Below are 23,163 nucleotides of genomic sequence, written 5' to 3'. Positions count from 1 at the left end.
AAGGACATCTTTCCACTCGACGGAGAACCAACGAAGCCGCTCTCGCCGTAAGGGACCCTCGCCGCCATCAGACACCTCTGCACCAGGACGGACAGAAGATCTGCTCCATCGCCGGACTCTTTTCCTTCTCCAATCGCGGACAAAGTCATTCACAAGTGAGGCTTAATTAGGTCTGGGCAGAATTAACTTTAGAGAGTGTTTTTAACAATTGTTGATCGAAGCAGAAACTGGAATTTGTATCTTTGTTGGACCGCTGCGTCCTGAGTTTTAACTGTTTAAAAATCTTGTTGTTGTTTCGGACCGCTGCGTCCTATATGTGTTTAGCGTAACAGCGTTATAACCAGGTATTACTCTTCTGATCAGAAAGGCCAGTGTAAGCCGTATTAACTTGAATTCGGCTATTGGTTTGTTTCTGTGAATGAAGGGAATTACTCCGAGTTGTGGTGCGGGAGTCGGACTGTGATCCGGCCTCTTCAGGCACGCATTTCTCTTTTATTCTCTTTTATCCTCTTTTATTTCCCCTTCTACAAACACACACATATTCCCGTGTAAACGTACATCTGGAGACTAACTCCACCACCGCACCATTACGCACGTAGGCACACACACACACACACACACACACACACACACACACACACACACACACACACACACAGAGGTCTATTCACTCGCAGCCATCCAGACGCCTCAGAGACACAGATCGTGTAGGGCCAAACTCGGTCTCTTTTAGACATTAAGGCCACATTTAGGTCTCTGTTAGGTGTGCACCATCGGAAGGGTGACCACGTGGGACGAAGTAATCTTCCCCCCCCTTTTCTCTCCCTTTCATCCACACATGCACGCACGCACCCAGGTCTTTGTTAGGTTTGCGCCATCGTGAACGACCACGTGGGTACGAAGCATAGACTGTAAATATTACTGGACGAACCCTGACCCGTCTGTGACATCGGCAGAAAATGAGTCCAATCGACGGCCGCATCCATATTGGATTTGCAGTCTCAACGTAACTTCGGATCAACCTAGCAACAGCAGTAAGGCGGGACCGGCAGGACTTAGCTCCGCCCATTCAGCTCGACGTCAGCAGTCCACTTCACAGCATAGCTAACAGCTAGGCTGCTATCATCAACTATTCCTGCTCGTCCTGAGAAAACTCTATAAACAGTAAGTTAACATTTAACTTTTCTACAACACAGTTAAAACTAATTATATTCAACCCAAATATTTAATTAAAGTCTTAAAACTACACTTTTTTAAATATACAACTATGGTTATTAGTTATTTGTCAGAGCAGTCAGACTTTGTCAGTGTTAGCAGAGAAATACATTAACAAAGTTTTATCCATACACTGTAAATAAATATGAGACATCCAGAAGAAATGAATATTACAAAGCATACAGTTCATGTTACTGTTCTGACAAAAAGAGGAATGTCTGTGTTTTATATTTACTGATGTCAACAGCGATGAGGTCAACATGACAATTGAAAAATAATTATTTAGTATTTATTATAAGATATTTGTTTTCTATTGAACCCCGTGAAGTCATGGAGTCTGTGGACAGTGTCAGCTTCACACAAGTATTAGAAAAAATTGTGTTTAAGACTGGCATCTATTATTATGAGTTGCAGCTACCTCGTTCAATATCATTCCTGCAGATGTGGCTCATAACAAAAAAACACCCTGAGCTGTCACATGTAGTTAACTGTACATTTTGTGTTGTCTGAGGCATTAATTGAACACCTTTGTATTTCTCCTATAGACACAGTGTGGATTATTGGACTTATTGGGGACTTGTCCGTCGAGGTGCCCAGAGAGAAACCTGAGCCTCAACAACATCTGTATTTGTTGGTTCTTCTGAGGTGGACTTCGGTTGCTTCTCTTCAACAGCTCGCTGTGAGGGAGGTCTCCCCCGGATGGACTGAGTGATGTCACCCACAGGCTGAGAGCTGGAGCTGAGACGGGTTTTAAACCTCCTGACAAACCGTTACACCGCGCCCACCTGTCAAGCTGGTCAGCTACACGCCTTATTGTGAATAACTCTTATTCTTCATCAAATCAAAACTGATGAGTCATCAAAACATTCACCCCCCCGTACAGTGTGTGTCCATCGAGACATGAGCTAATCACACCTATTTGTTTGTTTTGTACCAAGCTGTAAACATGTTCATCTCTGCTGTAAAAACAGACTTTTTTAAATGTTGTTTTTCAGATTAAATAAATATTTCTATATAAATGCACTCCTTTATGTCTACTTATGAGTATACATTTCAGATTTGAAATGACAAGACTAAAATGTGCATTAATGCTCAACTCAATAGCTTAGGGAAGGAAGTCTACTTTTACACAACTTCTTATTCTTTTGATAAATACTAATGTAGTTCATTTCTGAAAATGGGATGGAACAGAGTCATTGCAAAAATATGCCCTTAAACACAGCCCCATTCTTAAATCAAGATACACCGAGAGTAAATAAGATCAATAACTTGTGAATAAAAACACAGTTAAAAATGATTTAGAAATGTAGTCTTCCCAGATCAATATCACATAATATCAACTTCTCCCATCTAAACTGGACAAAGGGTTTTAAAATGGGAAGAAAATAGTTTGATTGCAAGTTGTTTGGAGGAGATCTAGTTTTATTTGAACAGCATGAATACAGTCTTCCAAAGTGCAAACCCTCCTCCTCCTCCTGAAGCTTGTGGAGCTCCTTGATGTACTGCTGTCTTATCTGCTGGCCATCTTCTCTCAGCAGAACTTTGACTGTTGAAATGTCATTCAGAAGAAGCTCGAGCATGTGACATGGATCCAGGAGAAAATTGACTTTTAGTGAGGGGTCTTCAGGATGACAAAGAAAGAGAAAATATCAGTTATTCATTAAATCATTTTTTTGTTCTCATCTATTTTTCTGTATTCATGTGTGTGTAAGAGCACATTTATAAATTCAACAGTGTACTACCCAGACAACAAAGGTACAGTATTCAGGTAATCAACATCTATTCAAAGTTAAGAAGATAAACATTATTGTAATCATGCTGTTTTCAGCTCTCTCACTCACACAATGATATTCCACATCAGATTGTCTCAGATTTTGGGTGAGGAAAAATTAAGCAGTTTATTGTGGATAGTACTTCATCTTAACATGAAACAAATACAACCTGAATTATTTTAATCATTAACAGGTCCCAACTCTCTGTGCTTCAGTACAGAACATACAGTAACTCATTTATTATTAACATGAGCTCAGTACATGGCTGTATTCTTCAAACTATTTCTTATACTTTATATCTTATTTTCATTCCATATGTTATTTATATTTTATATTTCTACTGCTATATTCTGTGTATGAGTTCAGTGAAAATTAATATGGTTATTAATATAGTTCTTAATGGTTACAGATGCTCTTACAAAGTGCATTTTTTTAAATTTGTTGACAGTTTGCTCAAATCTTAAGACACTACATCAACCATGTAACTTTAATGTCATCCTCTATAACCTACACAGCATATTAGGTTCAGTTCAGTTTATGTTACTGACGGATAATTACTACACAAAGTTTGTTTTTTAATGTCCACATTTAGGTGGAGTATAACATTCATCATAACGTCAGATAACCATATTTACAGTCTGTGGTTAACCACCGAGGTGAACCTTTAGCTTCTAACATGACACTAACTCATTTTCAACATCTTAACAACAAACATTTATAAACCATTGACCGTAAATAATGTAAATAATGAGCTACACAGTTAGCCGACTGGTTTACAAGCTAACGCTAAACAAGCTAGGTCCGTAAATATAAATACCGACACATGAGTATACAGTAAATATAACACTACTATATCACTTACCGAAGAAAACTGAAGCATCAACTTGTTGGATGGTCTGTTAACCGCACAGCAAGCCATGTATGTTGTCAGATATGTGTTAAACAAACTCTCCAAACAAAGTAAAAAAGAGGAGAAATCAGACGGATCAAGCTGTTAGCCTCCTGACCTGACAGACAGATGCAGCGTGCAGAGCTGTCAATCAAATCTGCCACAACCAAATATGGGCATAGTCGTTTTCCTTAATAGAATAAAATCCGATGAGTTATAAAAAAATTCACCCCCCTCACAGTGTGAGGAGAAGGGGCCGTCAACTTATCAGATATATCTCGTTTTTTGAACCAGGCTGTAAACATGTTGATTCCTGTGGTAAAAACGGGCTTTTTTGGCTGTGGGCTTATGGGACTTCCGGCGCTTCTGCAGCCAGCCTCAAGTGGAACCTCGAGGAACTGCAGTTTTTTGTACTTCCGCATAGGCTTCATTTTTCGAGATCGGAGGTTGCCCCTTGGTACGAAGCCATCTCCCCCCTTTCTTCTTCCCCCCCTCTCTCTCTCTCTCTCTCACACACACACACACACACACACACACACACACACACACACACACACACCTACATTCACACCCCACACACACACACACACACACCTACATTCACACCCCTTCCACAAGCCTTTGCTTGATAATGTTTGTTGCTTAGATTAGTTTATAATACTTATTTGTTTAATTAAGTTCATTGATTTTGGATTGGTGTTGCTTTGTTTAAATAAATTCTGTTATAATTTAAGAGCAGTTGTTTGTGGTTACTGGTGTATTTGCATTGTGATATAAGCTGGGTGCGAAGGCTTTGTGTACGGATTTCATGCCTTCAATTTATTAAATATAGTTATTAATTATTAATAATATTAGTAATTAAATAACTAATTTGAGACTGATTTGAGTAATATTTTGGTTATATTTACCTGATTACAGGTTGGTGCCCCAAAACGAGATTAAACATAGTTTAATGATATTTTATTTATATTATTAATAATTAAGTATAATTATTAAAGAATATAACCAAAGTTGACTTGATACAACCCCAACAGTATATTGTTCTCCTCTCTTTTGTGGATGTTGTCATTCCATTGGATTACACATAGCATTGATATAAAGACAAATATTCTCATTATAGCGTCGTGTAGCGGACTCTGTTGCTTCAGCTGCTACTTCCGCATTGTTTATTTACGTCATGTCTTAGTACTCTCCTGATCATAATAATCCACCAAATCAGGTCCCCACCGTTCAAATCCAGTGAGAGATTTGATCCCAAACACAAAATATCCATGAAGATCCATGAAAATGGTCATTTCTTCATGCACACACTAAGAAGAAACATTTAAAGTAGAAGTGGAGAAAAAAAGATGCTTTAGAAATTACTATAGAGCTGTGTATTGTCCACTACCTCACAATTCAATTCCATATCGATTCGATTCGAGATAGATCAATATGCTTCAATATTCATTTAATAATACACACAGATGACAAGAATACCCATAAAACTCATCACAGTACCTTCTGATATTTGTTAAATAATTATGTGTACATTGTTTGTATAGGTTTAGAAACAAACTGACTCAGAAATATATTTTATCGTTGCATTATTCTTTAACAAACAAATAATAAAACATTTAAGTACAGTATGATCTAAAGGGCACATTGGTGCCAGAGCTGAATTTGCAGCAAAATCATAATAAAGAAAACAGTACTGTAATTTGATGGACAAAAACTATTATGTAAAGTGCACAATTGTGCCTGACCTGAATTCACAGCACCCACAGTGCCCCCCAGTGGAGAGGGGTGTCATTACAATGAAAACAATCGATTCAGGGAAATCCTGAGATGGATTTTTTTTCAGGATTTCCCTGAATCGATATTGAATTGGGAAAATAATAATTGCGATGCATTGATGAATCGATTTTTTTAACCAGCCCTAAATGATGAAACACACCATGTCCAAATAGCAGAGGCAAAAACACAAATGTACTTTTAGAATGACTTTTAGGAGTGTTGAGACAGTAGGCTATTTGTCACACAGAGAGAGAATGACACATATGTCTGTTTTCAAATGCAGTAATTATTTCCATAATCACGCCATCTACTACGTCACCGTGGGGGAATGTTCTAACACAGACCCAGTACGGTGCGGTCAAGGTCCCATGGAAATAGGGGAAGTTTTAGGTGGCTGTATCTGTACTATAATATCAGCCTTATATCTATTATCATTACTATAAATATTAAAGTGAATCTTAGAGCTTCTCAATTTCATACTTGATAATATACATACTTAGTTGTTACTGCTACACATACTTTTACCATACTTACTGACACTATAAATCTATCTTCATCATGTTGTTGTTGCTCGGCTTCTGCCTTTGTTTGCTCAACTTTCTGTCTGTTAAAAGGACTTTTTTCCATGCCATTGCTTTGCCAGTCCTAAGTCTATTACTGCCATGCACGAGTGGTGATAACTATGTGACTGCACACTTAATAAATATTGTCTATTAATACTGTCAATTTGATTTTGTATGTTTTTTCTGTCTTGCCATTATGGACCCCATGAAGAATAGTGTTTACTGAGGTAAAAATTAATGGGGATCCAATGTAGAATAAAATAATCACAAAGATGATACATCCTCCCAAAGGCATGTATTTTATTTTGTTGTATATTAGACACTTACAATCAGGTGTTGTGTATTTTCATAGAAATATTAATTATTTCTATGTTGCTCTTTATTTACCTGAGCTCGCTTAATAAACATCCAACAAGATGCAACATTATAAGAAGTCATAACTTAAGCTAGCATGGCAGAGGTCTGAATGAATAGGGAATGGCTAATATCATTAGCATGGGCAAAGTCATGTAGGCTATAGAAGATGAGTATCAAGTCAAAGACTTAAGACTTCACAAGGACTTGTGCACATCTCTGATATTAAGATGTGCAAAATTCTATCAGGTTTTTAAAATGATGGTGGGGCTCGAGCCCCCCCTGCTTAAATGGGCCAGATGCATCTAGATGTGAATAGGTCTTTCATCCCATCTGCCATCAGACTGTTTAATCAGACTTTTTAACAGCATCACCACCTCATGCTACACACTGTTTGTTTTTTTAATAACAATAACTCTTTCCAGTGTAGTTACTGTGTTATTTTCTATTACTGTATTTTTTTATTTAACTGATGTAAATATGTTGATTTGATTTTTAGCTGCTGCTGTAATGCACAAATTTCCCCCACGGGGGATCAATAAAGTTTATCTTTATTTTTATATCTTTGAGAGGGATTTTCCATGCTCACCTTATTGTTATCATTAATTATTGTCTGCTAAAGTCATTATTAAGCTACAGTATAAAGACAGTCATACTTGAGTAGTCACTAGGGCTGGGCGATATGTCCTCAAATCAATATCACCATTCATTGAATTGATTATGATTAATGAACAATGATTTTGTTAGTATATATGGGATAATGAGAACATGAAAATGATTCATATTAATTAACAACATTATTAAGCAGAAAATAAACCATTGAGGTTTAAGATGTCTGTTTTCAAGGGTTAGGGTCAAGTCTGTAACAAAAATCAAGAAAGCATTGAAATACTGAGACAGAATTAAAGCTGTTAAAATACTTCAAAGTTAGGATATGACAAGAGAAGAAAGGAGATGAGCAAAAAGACATACTCACCGAATACGGTAGAAAGATAGTTAAAAATACAACTAGCTGGGGGGGGGGGGGCAAGCCAAGATATAAACAAGAAATGATTCATTTCAAATCACCTGTATTATTAATTTGGTGATTATTTCCCAAAGCTGACTTCATCTTCACATGAATCAACTGGACGCTATTCCTCCCACGCCATGTCAAATTCAACATGCTTTTTAAATAGGCCAACAAACAGAAGGACCAGCCCACTTCAACGATAGCCACATTTTACAGGAACGTAAAAACATATCTAGGCCAATCCCAGTTTGAGCCGAGCTGCACACAGGGTCTGTCCTTTCAGCATCTCTGAGAGAAACACAGACAGCAAACCCGGATTCGGGATATATTTGTCTCTCCACTATAACACAGCAACCGAAAAAAAAAACCCTTGATATTGATAAAAGGAAAACATTTCAATCGATTCCAGCAAAAGCATCCACTGTTCTCTTGAAATTACATTCACCGTGCTCCTTTAGTTTTAAACGGCACGTATCATTTCCAGTACAAGTTAATTACAGCGAATAGATAAGACATAATCGGCCTACTTACCATCAATCGCCATGATGTTCTGTTCGGCTCCCACCAAAGCCGCCAGTGATGGGGGGGGGGGGGGGGGGCGGGCGGGGGGGGCGGGGATTTGCAATGATAGATGGAGGGGCGTCCACAGTGTGGTACAGTCCATAAGGCACTATCGAGTCTGTCTGCTGCTTGAATATCTATTCAACTGTATCTGTTTGGTTGTTTCATATGTGGTATAGCCGTTCTATTTCATGAAATAAAAGATAAAAAAATATGCAAGAAAAATGCATAATGTACCATTGAATGCTCAACGTTAATATTCAAATAGAATAACGGTGTATTTTAGTGCAACCAACACCGCAGGGAAAGGAAATGTATTTATTTATATAGAAGTTGTGCATTTATCATTTATTTATCAGGATAAACCCACTGAGATAAAGGCTACCATCCCATTTCAGTGGGGGTCCCAACATTTTCTAGATGCTAATGGTGCAATTTTACATACGACTGAAAAAAAGTCTTCATGGTTCAAAGTCAAAAGTCATCTTCATTGTCCATTTTTTCCAAAGGTGCTGGACATCGAGAAAAATCGGAAAGAAAAAGTTGATCTGAACCACGGTGCAAGCTACGTATGTATACAATTTTTTAAAAAATAATACAAAAATAGCAATTATAAGGATAAAAAAACAGATATACAAAACAAGAAGATAATGTGCAAAAGATGTGCATTCAAACAGCAACAACAAATGTGCATGGACATGAAATTAACAAATAAATAAATATAAGGCATTTACTAAGTCCTTTTGTCTTTTTAATTAAAATGACTGATGCTTCTGTGTTGCTGATGAGGGGTTATTAAGTGTTATAAAGTGATAGCAGTTGGTTGGGGGGGTAGAGAGAGACAGTGAGAGAGAGAGAGGACAGAGAGAGTACGAGAGATAGATGCTCCAGGAAGAAGAGCAGAAGGGCAGGCATTTTTTCTCTCTTTAACCACCAATAAAAAGAAACAAGCTACTGCTAAAATGTGGTAGAAAGGATGATGTAGTTGTAGATGTAGATGTTTATCTAGGCGGAGGTGTGGTCTGTCCAGTTATTTAAATGTCATCAGTAAACACCCTGATGGTCTGTGTCAGTGTGGAAATGAGGAAACAGTCCGTCATGTTGTCTTTGTGTTACATATAGGAATGAAAAAAGATAGTTATTGAGAGAGAGGACAGAGAGAGTACAGAGATAAATGCTCCAGGATGGGTGGTAGAGGTTCAACAGAGACAGTTGGTGGATGAATGTTCAGTCAGAGTCTGGTGGAGGCTGGGCGGTGCAGTTCCTGTACCACATAGTAATGCAGCTGGTCAGGACGCTGTAGATGGAGCACATGATGTGTTCTTGTCCAGAAGAGGTCCTCACTGATGGGCAGAAATGTAGTGCCACTCTCTCCACAGCAGAGCCGCTGATGGTGAGGGGTGGGCGCTGCGTGTGGCCCTTCCCGAAGTCGACAACACTCTCTTTGCGTTTGCCCACATTAAGCAGGAGATGGTTGTCTCTGCACCACATTGTCAGATGGCTGATTGTCTCATCATTGTTAGAAATGAGACCCACTTCAGTTGTTTTATCCACAAACTTTACAATATGGAGCTGAAGGTTGCTGTGCAGTCATGGGTCAGCAGGGGGCAGAGCAGGGGACTGAACACACATCCTTTGTGGGGCCCCTGTGCTTAGTGTGACGCTGCTCTAGATGTTGTCGCCAACCCGTACTGCTTGTGGTCTCTCACTAAGGAAGTCCAGCAACCAATTACAGAGGGATGTGTTGAGGCCAGGCCGGTCCATTTTCCAGAGCAGATGTTGTGGTAAGATGGTGTTGAATGCTGAGCTGAATTCTATGAACAGCATTCTGACATAAGAAAAAAACTGCATGAATATTAACAGATAATTACAATACTAAAAGTCTTTATATTCCTAAATGCTTCTTATAATGGCACAGATCACATAGGGTATATGTGCTTGATCTTCAAACATATCTGATCATTTGTCTGTGTTTACTTACTTCATATGGTGGGTTGGGGAGGTTCTGACTCGGCGGCTGCCTTGTTGCCATTGAAAGAAGGGTCATCAGCATCTGGTCCTGATAGGATTTAGGAGATCCTCTGCTGCTCACTTCAGGTTGAGAATTCAGAGTGTTGAGTTTTTATAGGCTACCAGGTCATTCAGTGATTGAGGGGAATGACATCTCTGACAAACTTTCAAAGAAGTCTCTCTTCAAACACTGTATTGAGATGAATAGTATTTGTAAAGAAAAGTTAGAGTGTCAGTGCAGAGAGAATGGGATGAAGAGCGGCAGGGCAGGCATTTTTTCTCTCTGCAACCAAAAATAGAGGCTTCTGCTAAAATGTTGTAGAAAGGATGATGAGGTTTTATCTAGGCTGAGGTTAGGACATAGTGGTATGTTCAGTTATTTAAAGGTCATCAGTAAACACCCTGATGGTCTGTGTCAGTGTGGAAATGAGGAAACAGTCTGTCATGTTGTCTTTGTGTTAAATATAGGAATGAAAGAAGATAGTTATTCAGGGAGTTATCTGACCTGGGACTCTCATCTTTCTCCTTTAACTCTATATTTTCTTTGGATACAAACTTTCAATCTGTTGGGAGAGCAGTTCTAGCCTACACGTTACTGGCCTGTAACATGTAGTACACACTCCTAGACTATGGGGGGCAGCATTGCACTCTACAGTGTACAGCCTGCCGGAAATTGATTAGAGGAAGAAAAATAAAGGAAACGAGGACTGTTTCTACTCTGGCACTACTGTCATTTATTTTCCTCACATCGTAACTAAACGTGGCTCGACCCGGTTTCTTTAAAGAACCGGTTTGTTGGACGAAACCAAGCTGTATACTTCTTCGTCAGATCCTTATCAAAGATCCAGGACGTTTCGTGTGGTGTGGGACAAGTTACATACTGGTAAAATGACACAAAGTGGTGGTTCAGCAACTCCAGTTATATTAGCCTACTTCTTAAACCCTCAATCTAATACGCACAACAGTTATGTCGTGACTCGTGAACTCAAATGAGTTTTTCAGATGTTGAATTCTGTGTCAGACTACGGGGGCCCATAAGTAGGCTATAGGCAATGTTTTCTTCGATAGCTGTAGGTTCCCTTCACTAAAGTAGGTCCGTGTCAGGGGCATAGACTCTATGTTAATATGTTAGTCTCCAACAATGTTGACTTACCACTGAATTTTCCCCACCCATGTTTTTGTACATGTTTGACACTGAATTAAAATAATTGTCATTATTCCTCCGAAAATATTTAACATATGTCATATGTCTTTAATAACGAGAGTTAAATGTTTTCTTTTGGTCAAGTGTCACAGGTTCAAATGTATTCACATGCAGTCAGGATGTGTCGTGAAGCATTTACTGCTCACTGCTCATTAGTGTTACTGAGGAAACCCGTTAACTACACGCCTCAACTTCTTAACATCAAGCTCGCTGCAAAAACACAGCGCAGGTTATTTCTTGGGACTCTCAGTACCAAAATATCACGGAATCGTAACCACAAAGAGGTTAATTCGAATATTTCACACATTAACCGATTTATCTAGATAAAAAATAGCACAGTATTGTGATACATTTTAAACAAATCACAACCTCTATGGTCAATCATGTAAACAGTTTGACATTTTCTAAAACTATTTTCTGAGCCTGCAGTCATGGAATTGAAAATGGCATGTCTGAAATGGACCAACTGACAAAAAACTATATCTTCTAACTGTGCTTAAAATGTAATATTTATCTCCATATGCTGAATGTTTTGAAACATTTCTTGATGAACATACAAATCTTTCTTAATGTCTAATTCGTCAAATGATTCAGTGCCAAATATTTTGAAGGAACCTATTATTTGTATCAGCATCTGTAGACAGTCAACAGTTGACTGTCATATCAAATACTGATGGTACAGTAGTTAATGACCAAGCCCTGTAAATCATCTTTATCTCCGCAATGGTGCCGCTCAGTTGGGATGACGTTTACATTTTACTCGTCTAACATTTTGTTTTTTTGCCATTTTAGCAAAGTAATGGGCACCACGGCGAAGCAATTTCACCTCAACACACCACTGGTTGAAAGTGTCTGCATGTCCAAACTAGTAGGAACAACTGTGTACTTAAAGATGGAAAATTCCCAGCCCTCTGGCTCCTTTAAAATCCGTGGTATTGGACACCTCTGCCAGCAGGTAGGAATCCTGAGTCCATTGCTGGTGCATGGAAACGTTTTTTCTTGTCTGTGGTGTTATTAGCAGTGAACCTTACTTAAGACTGTCATTTCTATTTATTTATTTTTTTTAGTTTTCTGGAGAATTAAAAGGAGTTGTCTGCTCTTCAGGTGACATTCCTTTTTTCAGCAGCTTCTTATGTCTACAAATTCAGAAGCATCAAGTGATTTTTTTTTTAACGTATGTAAACATTTTTTAAGGTGGAAATGCAGGTATGGCTGCAGCCTACGTAGCCCGGAAAATGGGTGTACCAGCCACCATTGTGGTTCCTTCCTCTTCTCCGCAGCTGGTTGTTCAGAGACTCCAGGATCAGGGCGCTACAGTCAAGATTACAGGCAAGGTAAATAATTGTATTAAATATATGTACTGGAGGTGGGTGGAAAAGATGGATACAGCATAGTATTGCTGTACTGCCCTTTCTGCACGTTCCAATGTACAGGATTTGACAGCCAGATAACACTCACACAAAAGTCCTCCAATAAAAACACAAGGCTTGTCTTTTCTTAATTTTACTTGAGTTACTTTCGGTTTTTTCTTTTTTTGTAAAACTGCAATATTACAAAGAGAATAACAATATTTCAGTACAGATAACAAGTTTACATTTACAAAGTATAAGCATTGCTATCTAAATTCAAGCAAGCAAAGAAATGCATAAAAATGCTAATTCAACACAAAGCTACAAGCTATCATAACCATGAGGAAAACAGTTAGCATTAGCTAAGAGCACATGAAAGACAAAAACAACTAAAAGTTTCTGACTTGAATTTTATGTTAATATCGCAACATTTTTATAATGAACTGAACATGAAACTTACAGACAAATGGTCTCCAAGGCAAAAGTGTAGCAGAAAACCATTCAGCAGCAACATGCATCCTCTGTCTCTCTCTGTCCTTCTGACTGCTTCACTGCAGCATGTGACTTAATGAACTAACTACCCACAATGACCAATAGATGGCAGTATTAACCATGAACTAATGTAAAAATAAAATGTTTTTAATCTTTTAAATCTAACTTATTATGACCACTCATTTTAACATTTTTAACTTAATTGAAATTACTGACTTCAAAATAAAGGCAGCACAATCACGATATTTTGTGTGCCGATATTTTATCGTCTCATGGATATTTTTAATATGATAGTTTAGATTTTTTAATTTTTAACTGCTGAAGGTTTTGTGCAATTCATTTTGAGCAAGTTGCACTGCAAGTCAATGTGAGGACTGGGGTTGGTTCATGTGAGTGCTGCAAATAGAATGAATGGGAGAGAAGGTGTGGAAAGGCGGGAACGGTTAATGGATAGAGTCGGTTTTGGGGAAAATTTTTAGTCTACTAGTTATGTCATAGGCCTAGCGTTGATGTATTGTCAGGTCTAATATGTGTCGTTTACATGCACAAAAGTGTGCAGATCAGTCCGGCACACTTAAAGATTTGCCGCTGTAAAAACAGAATCTTCAGTCATAAAGCCTTTATCGTTAAGAGAAGTCTTGATTAGTTGAATTTAAGCTTTTGAATGAATACACATTTTAATTTGCCCTATGGAGAAGGGTATACATTCATTTAATTTCCCCTAATGTGGAGAAGAGAATAAATAAATACTTTCATTTGCCTTAATGTGGAGAAGAGTATAAATAAATACTTTAATTTGCCCTAATGTGGAGAAGAGTATAAATAAATACTTTAATTTGCCTTAATGTGGAGAAGAGTATAAATAAATACTTTAATTTGCCCTAATGTGGAGAAGAGAATAAATACATTAATTTGCCCTAATGTGGAGAAGAGTATAAATAAATTTAATTTGTCTTAATGTGGAGAAGAGAATGAATAAATACTTTAATTTGCCCTAATTTGGAGAAGAGTATAAATAATACTTTAATTTGCCTTAATGTGGAGAAGAGTATAAATAAATACTTTAATTTGCCCTAATGTGGAGAAGAGTATAAATACATTTAATTTGCCTTAATGTGTAGAAGAGAATAAATACTTTAATTTGCCTTAATGTGGAGAAGAGAATAAATAAATACTTTAATTTGCCCTAAGGTGGAGAAGAGAATAAATACATTAATTTGCCCTAATGTGGAGAAGAGTATAAATACTTTAATTTGCCCTAATGTGGAGAAGAGAATAAATAAATACTTTAATTTGCCCTAATGTGGAGAAGAGTATGAATAAATTTAATTTGCCTTAATTTGGAGAAGAGAATAAATAGATACTTTAATTTGCCTTAATGTGGAGAAGAGAATAAATACATTTAATTTGCCCTAATGTGGAGAAGAGTATAAATAAATACTTTAATTTGCCTTAATGTGGAGAAGAGTATAAATAAATACTTTAATTTGCCCTAATGTGGAGAAGAGTATAAATAAATACTTTAATTTGCCTTAATGTGGAGAAGAGTATAAATAAATACTTTAATTTGCCTTAATTTGGAGAAGAGTATAAATAAATACTTTAATTTGCCTTAATGTGGAGAAGAGTATAAATAAATACTTTAATTTGCCCTAATGTGGAGAAGAGTATAAATAAATACTTTAATTTGCCTTAATGTGGAGAAGAGTATAAATAAATACTTTAATTTGCCTTAATGTGGAGAAGAGTATAAATAAATACTTTAATTTGCCTTAATTCGGAGAAGAGTATAAATAAATACTTTAATTTGCCCTAATGTGGAGAAGAGTATAAATAAATACTTTAATTTGCCTTAATGTGGAGAAGAGAATAAATACATTTAATTTCCCCTAATGTGGAGAAGAGAATAAATAAATACTTTAATTTGCCTTAATGTGGAGAAGAGTATAAATAAATACTTTAATTTGCCCTAATGTGGAGAAGACTATAAATAAATACTTTAATTTGCCTTAATGTGGAGAAGAGTATAGATACATTTAATTTGCCTTAATGTGGAGAAGAGAATAAATAAATACTTTAATTTGCCTTAATGTGGAGAAGAGTATAAATAAATACTTTAATTTGCCTTAATGTGGAGAAGAGTATAAATAAATACTTTAATTTGCCCTAATGTGGAGAAGAGTATAAATAAATACTTTAATTTGCCCTAATTTGGAGAAGAGTATAAATAAATTTAATTTGCCCTAATGTGGAGAAGAGTATAAATAAATACTTTAATTTGCCTTAATGTGGAGAGGAGTATAAATAAATTTAATTTGCCTTAATTTGGAGAAGAGAATAAATTGATACTTTAATTTGCCTTAATGTGGAGAAGACAATAAATACATTTAATTTGCCTTAATGTGGAGAAGAGTATAAATAAATACTTTAATTTGCCCTAATGTGGAGAAGAGTATAAATAAATACTTTAATTTGCCTTAATGTGGAGAAGAGTATAAATGAATACTTTAATTTTCCCTAATGTGGAGAAGAGAATGAATACATTAATTTGCCCTAATGTGGAGAAGAGTATAAATAAATACTTTAATTTGCCCTAATGTGGAGAAGAGTATAAATAAATACTTTAATTTGCCCTAATGTGGAGAAGAGAATGAATAATTTAATTTGCCATAACGTGGAGAAGAGTATAAATAAATTTAATTTGCCTTAATGTGGAGAAGAGAATAAATACTTTAATTTGCCCTAATGTGGAGAAGAGTATAAATACATTTAATTTGCCTTAATTTGGAGAAGAGAATAAATAAATACTTTAATTTGCCTTAATGTGGAGAAGAGAATAAATACATTTAATTTGCCCTAATGTGGAGAAGAGTATAAATAAATACTTTAATTTGCCTTAATGTGGAGAAGAGTATAAATAAATACTTTAATTTGCCCTAATGTGGAGAAGAGTATAAATAAATACTTTAATTTGCCTTAATGTGGAGAAGAGTATAAATAAATACTTTAATTTGCCTTAATTTGGAGAAGAGTATAAATAAATACTTTAATTTGCCTTAATGTGGAGAAGAGTATAAATAAATACTTTAATTTGCCCTAATGTGGAGAAGAGTATAAATAAATACTTTAATTTGCCTTAATGTGGAGAAGAGTATAAATAAATACTTTAATTTGCCCTAATGTGGAGAAGAGTATAAATAAATACTTTAATTTGCCTTAATGTGGAGAAGAGAATAAATAAATTTAATTTGCCCTAATGTGGAGAAGAGTATAAATAAATACTTTAATTTGCCTTAATGTGGAGAAGAGAATAAATAAATTTAATTTGCCCTAATGTGGAGAAGAGTATAAATAAATACTTTAATTTGCCTTAATGTGGAGAAGAGAATAAATAAATTTAATTTGCCTTAATGTGGAGAAGAGTATAAATAAATTTAATTTGCCCTAATGTGGAGAAGAGTATAAATAAATACTTTAATTTGCCTTAATGTGGAGAGGAGTTTAAATAAATACATTAATTTGCCTTAATGTGGAGAAGAGAATAAATAAATACATTAATTTGCCTTAATGTGGAGAAGAGTATAAATAAATACTTTAATTTGCCTTAATGTGGAGAAGAGAATAAATAAATACATTAATTTGCCTTAATGTGGAGAAGAGAATAAATAAATACTTTAATTTGCCTTTAGACTATGTGGAGAAGAGATAAAGTAAATATATGAATTTGCCTTGAAGTGTAGAAGAGAAAAAATGAATAAGGAAAATGTGTTTTCTGTTGTATTGAACCTGTCCCCTCGTACTCTTATTCAAATAGCTTTAAAATAGAGGGGTCAGAAAAGAATGGTAGGGCTGTCACTGATAGATCTGAGTAAGTTTGCTTTAGTTTTTTTTTTTGGAAGGCGACTAATTGTACGCCTTAACAACCATAAGACAATAACATGGTTGATGACATTCAGACTTTTGGAGCTGACAAGCTTTTTCTTCATTTTTTCATTTTTTTATTTTGTTGGATTAACTTTACTTTATATATGTAGGTTTTGTTTTTCGCCCCTTACCAGAACCTTTCCTTCCCCTCTCCACACCTGTACTGTACACTCTACCATTTGTCAGCTGCTTCATGAGTGATTTAAATATAATATCATTGAATGTAAATGGCCTGAATAATATAGTTAAGAGGAAGATGGAGAGAGATAAAGGGGATTTTGTTTTCCTACAGGAAACTCATCTTAGAAGACAGGAACATGAGAAATTAAAGAAAACAACTAATAGTCAGGTATACGAAGAGGAGTAGCTATCATTAAATCACATGTAGGTTTTGAAAAGGCAAACTGCACTACAGATAAAGAAGGCAGATATGTGTTGGTAGTGGGGAAAATTGAGAGTGTAGATTTTTCTTTTCTGAACGTTTACTATCCTCCAGATACAGGACCAGAGCTTATGAGTAAGGTAATAGATTTACTAATGACAAAGAGTAAGGGTGTAGGTATATTGGGAGGAGATCTTAAGATGATAATGAATACAAAGCTAGATTCCTCCAACGAAAAAAAGTCACAGAGCAGAGAAAACTGCAAGTGTCCTGAGGAGAGCTAAAGATGTTGGCCTTTAAACCTAAAAGACAAATAGAAAAAGGGAGTATAACGAAATTAACTACAGCTCAATCACAAATAATAACGGATAAAGAAGATATGGCAGAGGAGTTATTATTATGAATCTTTATATAAAAATGAAGTACAAGTAGATAGTGACCAAATTAAGAAATATTTGAGTAACATAAAACTACCAAGAGTACAACAGGAAAAAGCCAAGCTCTAAAAGATGAATATGAAATCAAATGGGACACAAAGAAAATAAAATATCTGGGCAAACATATTTGCAAGTTGTTAAAAGTAAATAGTGAATGTGTGTATTTCAGAGAAATCAGACCCTGATTTTAGGCCGGATAGCATACTAAACAGCTGGGCGATTAAGGGACTAACAACATACTCTCAATTAATCACAAAAAATACAATAGATTAATTTTAAATGAAAGCTTCAAAATACGAGTTGGATCAGAAATATTTTTTTAAGTATTTACAAGTGAGAAGTTATCTTTCAAAACATATACAGGATGATACATTAACAAATGAGTTTGTGCAGCAGTTGTTCCAAAATAAAAAAATATATAGCTGAAGGAAAGCTTTCAAATATATATAAAATATTGCAAAAGCACACCATTGTAGATACTAATATAAAAGAAAGATGGGAAAAAGATCGAGAAATCAATACCACAGCAGAAGACTGGAAGGACAGCTTGAGTAGAAACTTAAGAATAACGGCATCAAAATACTGGAGGGAGTTTGGTTGGAAAGTAAGCATGAAATGTTTTATCACACCATGCCAACACAGTAAATATTCCCCTCTAGCAGGTTCAGACTGTTGGAGAGGCAAACTATGCACATATTTTCTTTAAATGTTTTATTATCATTTTGGGAAGAGGTAAAGAAAGTTTTTATGTTAATCTTTGAGTTAAATACACACCTAGAGAGAGAAAATGATTTGGGCATTAACTTACCGGAGGTAATCAAAGCTGCTGATATTCCTCTTTTTAATATTTTGCGAGTGACGGCCATGAAGTAGATAACAAGAACATGGAAACAACAACATCCACCTAGACTTAAGTCATGGTCTTTAACAATTGAACAAACTTTACACAGCGAAGAATGTACAAGACCTACATAAAATATACAAGATGAATCAAAAAAAAAAAAATTGATGGCCTGTACAGGTAGATGACATCAAAAGATCAGTAGATGGGCAACACCCCCCACCCCCTCTTTGTTTTGTTTTTTATCTAAAAAAATAAAATAAAATAAAAAATGTTGCAATGCATTCTGAAGTCACTGTTGTGAATGAAAACTGTAAACGAACATTGCAATAAAGTGAAAAAAAAAGTTGCATTGTTAAGAATTGATGTTAAAGTTGAATTAGACTGAAATAGCAACAGTTCTTTCTGTGAGGTGCATGCAGCCTTTGCAGGGCTTGACTTTGATCACAGTGTTGGTCCGTCTGTGGGCTGGACTCACATTGTGTAGAAATATAAAGTGACATGAATAGACTGAGAATGTTTTCTTATTTGACTGAACAGTTCTTGATTTAGTTTAGTGTAGTGGACATAATATGCAGTTAAAGGTGATTCCCACCTCTAGTATGTAATTTGTCTATTTGTAACATGGAAACAAGTCTAAGGAAAAAGGCACTGAGAGATGCCAGTCCATAAGAGTGTTCAGTACTTAGATTAAAAATAAATTATTTTTATATAATAATCATTAATGATAATTGTTGACTTTGATTATGATATTTTTTAATAAAGCTGTTGATGTTATGGATTACTTTACACACTGTGCATTGCTGATTTGCACTGCCTGTCAGCACCCGTGTGTGATGGCACTGATGTTGTGCTGACCTTTCTCAGTCTATGCTTGTGTGGTACTAACTCTCGAATGTGACGCCTTGGACAAAGGAGTCTGCTAAATGAAAGTGTAGAGCTGTTTAGCTGAGAAAGCCAAATAAAATCTTCTTCTTCCTAGGTTTGGGATGATGCCAATGCAGAGGCACTAAGGCTGGCTAAAACTGAAGAATTAACTTACGTTCCTCCATTTGATCATCCTCTGCTCTGGTAGAAAATTCATTCAGCTTTAAGTTTCCAGTTTCCTACCATGCAATGTTAATGAATAACAAAAACTAGCCAGCAATATACAATTGTTAACATGAACTCTCTTTCTGGATATCCTTACTTTGAACAAAATCCCAGGCAGGGCCACGCCAGTATGATCACAGAGGTTGCTGCCTCTCTTGGTCCGAATATGAAGCCTGGAGCTGTGCTTGTATCTGTGGGGGGAGGCGGCCTTCTCTGTGGAGTGATCCAGGGACTGAAGGATGTAGGTTGGACAGATGTGCCAATCATCGCCATGGAAACTGAGGGGGCAGACTGTTTCAATGCTGCAGTGAAGGCGGGGAGGGTTATCACTCTGGATGACATCACTAGGTTAGTGGTTAACAGAGTTCATAGGTTTTCTTTAGTGATGAATAAAACACTTTATCCTCATGTGTCTCTCCACAGTGAAGCTAAATGTCTTGGAGCAAGAACTGTTTGCAAGAAGGCTTTTGAATACAGCCAATGCAGTGACTTTACAATCATTTCAGAGCTTGTAACTGACCAACAGGCTCTTCTGGCTGTCGAAACATTCCTAGGTTAGTGATTCAAAATGATAGCACAAGCCTGTAGAGTGAACCTAGCTTAAAGTTGTTGTTTGCCTCATGTTGTAGATGAGGAGCGTGTGTTGGTGGAGATGGCCTGTGGAGCAGCACTGGCAGCTGTCTACAGTGGACTTATTCAAAGACTACAGGGTGAAGGTAACTACTCCTGAGCCATCATCACCTTGAAACATGTTCAACCCAATATGTGTTGATTGAAAAACTACATTCTGTAAAATCAGTCTATTTCTTTAGAACCACTTGTTTTGTGCATCTTTGTTGTTTGGACAGTATTTGAGACGTGTTGTAGACACATCACAACATAACTCACATGACACATTTTCTGGTTGACAATTCAGCGTATACAAGTTTGAATTGGTCTTTTATTACATTACATTTATATTCCTATGCATTTATAGTAGTAGACATTTTCACCATTTCTTAAGGAATTGTTAAACAATTATATTTATGTGTAAACCTACTGTACAATTACTCTTCTGATAAGGATATAATTTCTGTTGCGCCTTTCCTTTTTAGGTCTAAATACTTAGAAAGATGTTCAGGGGGCAATGTTATGAATGTTTTTCCATTAGGCAAGACCAGTAGGTGAACCTTTATCTGTGGGGAAGGTAAGGCCAGGGACTTAAGAGCACTTTAACACATAAAGAAGTGCAGAGTAGAAAACACAAGATTTCAAATTTGAGGTTATTTATATATCATTTATTTTGGCTTAAAGGTCCCATATTATGCTTTTTCTGGTTTTGTATGCTCTTTAGTGTGTTTTCCATGTGTCCTGTGCATGTTTAGGCACATCTATTTGCAAAAATTCAAAGTCCGTGGAAACGCGGCTTCTCCCTATGTCCGCCTGCATTAGCATTAGCATTAGCCGCATGTAACGCTCGGTTCTAGCCCCCCTCGATAAAAATTTGTCAGTCCGACGTCATTGTCAGTGTGAGATCACTGATCTAAGCCCATTGGCTCGTTGTGGCAAGCCCAGCAGCTCATGTTGCACGCCCGTTAACTTCTGTAGCACTCCCACGATATGCCGTAGCCTGCGGTAGCACAGTAGTGCTAAGGTGCTAATGTTTATGCTACCCTTGGACAGAGCCAGTGGCTGCATTCCAAATATGGTAAAAGAGGCGGGACATTTCCGAGAAGCGTGTTGAGCAACTGACCAATAACGACAGAGCGGATCGGCAGACCAATCAGAGCAGACTTGGCCCACATGGGGCTCTGCAGTGGGGGCTCAGCAGAGCGTAGCTGACAGACTCAGAGCGTAGAGGGAGCAAGGAGGAGCAGTACATGAAAACAGACACTTTTTTCGGACTTTAGCTGTTGTGAACATACAAAAGTAGGAACATAGATTAAATATAAGAACCCTAAAAAGGGCATAATATGGGCTCTTTAATGTCCTATTTCTTTATGTATTTTGGTTATTTTCATATTTAATCTTCTCTGTGATTGCTAATAGTTTGTTTGAGGGATTTTTTTAAATGGATCTTTATCCCTTTGTCATGATGCTTTTGATGTATTGTGTAAAGCAATTGTCTTGTTGCTTAAATGTGCTATATAAATATGTTTACCTGACCTTGCCTTTTTTAGGTAGGCTTCCAACTCCCTTGGGCCCCCTGCTGGTGATAGTGTGCGGTGGCAGCAGTATTGACATGAAGCAACTCACCCACTTAAAGCGCAAACTGCAGATTTAAACTACTGTATTTGTGCAAATGTGTGTGTACAACATTGTTTCATGCTTTTTCTTTAAAATTTAATATTTTAAAGTATCAAAAACAAATACATTTTCTTTGAAAACCAAAAATGCATTTATTCATGCACACCAAACTAACAGAATGCATTTACTGGGCTTCCCCTATGTTGCAGTTCACCTTTAAGAAATACATGGATCATTAACACAGAGTCTTGGGCTGCTTGAAATTCCCTTAATTTACCTGCTTTGTCTGTCCTGAACACTTTTCCTTAACCCCATTGTGAAATGTTATGAAGTAAAAGAATTGTGTGGTGGAAGATGTATGCACATTGTGGTACTCAGGAATTCTGACTGCACTTACACTGGTCGGTTGTTACTAATCTTGTGTGTCTGCTGTATAAAAACTGCAATCTACTGCTGATGGATTACATATGGTGTACATATATAAGCCAACTTTTTTCTGACCTTAATTAATGCAAAAAAAATGGCCAATTGGGTAAGAAATATGACCTCATTAAGATGCTACAGTGTATGAACCAGAGAGCACCTCAGGACGAGATATTGGAACACTTGGCAGAGTTCAGAAACCTACACACTCATGTATATGTAATATACCTACACACTTGTACATGTAATATACCTACACACTCATGTATATATACCTACACACTCGTATATGTAATATACCTACACACTCATGTATATGTACCTACACACTCGTATATATACCTACACACTCATGTATATGTAATATACCTACACACTTATGTATATGTAATATACCACATACTCATATATATATATATATACCTACACACTCATGTACATGTAATATACCGACACACTCATGTATATGTAATATACCACATACTCATGTATATATACCTACACACTCATATGTAATATACCTACACACTATTGTATGTGTAATATACCTATAGGTATATGAGTGTGTAGGTATATATATATGAGTGTGTATACACACTCGTATATGTACCTACACACTCATGTATATGTACCTACACACT

The 23,163-nt window shown here is 36.4% G+C and overlaps 2 protein-coding genes across 5 annotated transcripts in view; one reads left to right on the top strand and one right to left on the bottom strand.

Annotated features, from left to right (window-relative positions):
* syt14a (synaptotagmin XIVa) overlaps nt 1-8,157 on the bottom strand; it is a 38,867-nt gene extending 30,710 nt beyond the window's left edge. For 3 of the 4 annotated variants that reach the window (XM_020644642.3, XM_065947707.1, XM_065947708.1), the window contains exon 1: nt 8,113-8,157. In XM_020644642.3, coding sequence (XP_020500298.1) covers nt 8,113-8,125 — 13 coding nt within the window. In that variant the 5' untranslated portion in view covers nt 8,126-8,157. The remainder of the gene's footprint in view (nt 1-8,112) is intronic. The other variant, XM_065947706.1, reaches the window with a different exon arrangement.
* A 2,669-nt stretch (nt 8,158-10,826) lies between these two features.
* Nucleotides 10,827-22,554, top strand: sdsl (serine dehydratase-like). The gene is made up of 9 exons (XM_020644625.3): nt 10,827-11,035; nt 12,149-12,311; nt 12,424-12,460; nt 12,551-12,690; nt 19,764-19,852; nt 19,988-20,221; nt 20,297-20,427; nt 20,503-20,589; nt 22,033-22,554. The coding sequence occupies exons 2-9, from the start codon at nt 12,156-12,158 to the stop codon at nt 22,134-22,136; spliced, it is 978 nt and encodes a 325-aa protein (XP_020500281.1). The 5' UTR covers nt 10,827-11,035; nt 12,149-12,155; the 3' UTR covers nt 22,137-22,554.
* The last annotated feature ends 609 nt before the right edge of the window (nt 22,555-23,163 follow it).

The sequence above is a fragment of the Labrus bergylta genome, chromosome 18 (assembly GCF_963930695.1).
Source record: "Labrus bergylta chromosome 18, fLabBer1.1, whole genome shotgun sequence".
NCBI lineage: Eukaryota > Metazoa > Chordata > Actinopteri > Labriformes > Labridae > Labrus > Labrus bergylta.
The sequence above is the reverse complement of the archived record's forward strand: the minus strand, read 5'-3'. Positions and strand labels throughout refer to the sequence as shown.

Bases quoted from the DNA above. Each gene is read 5' to 3' on its own strand.
- sdsl (XM_020644625.3), top strand. From the start codon at position 12,156: ATGGGCACCACGGCGAAGCAATTTCACCTCAACACACCACTGGTTGAA. The intron at 12,461-12,550 runs GTGACATTCCTT...ACATTTTTTAAG, and splicing joins AGGAGTTGTCTGCTCTTCAG to GTGGAAATGCAGGTATGGCT. The intron at 19,853-19,987 runs GTAGAAAATTCA...ACAAAATCCCAG, and splicing joins TTTGATCATCCTCTGCTCTG to GCAGGGCCACGCCAGTATGA.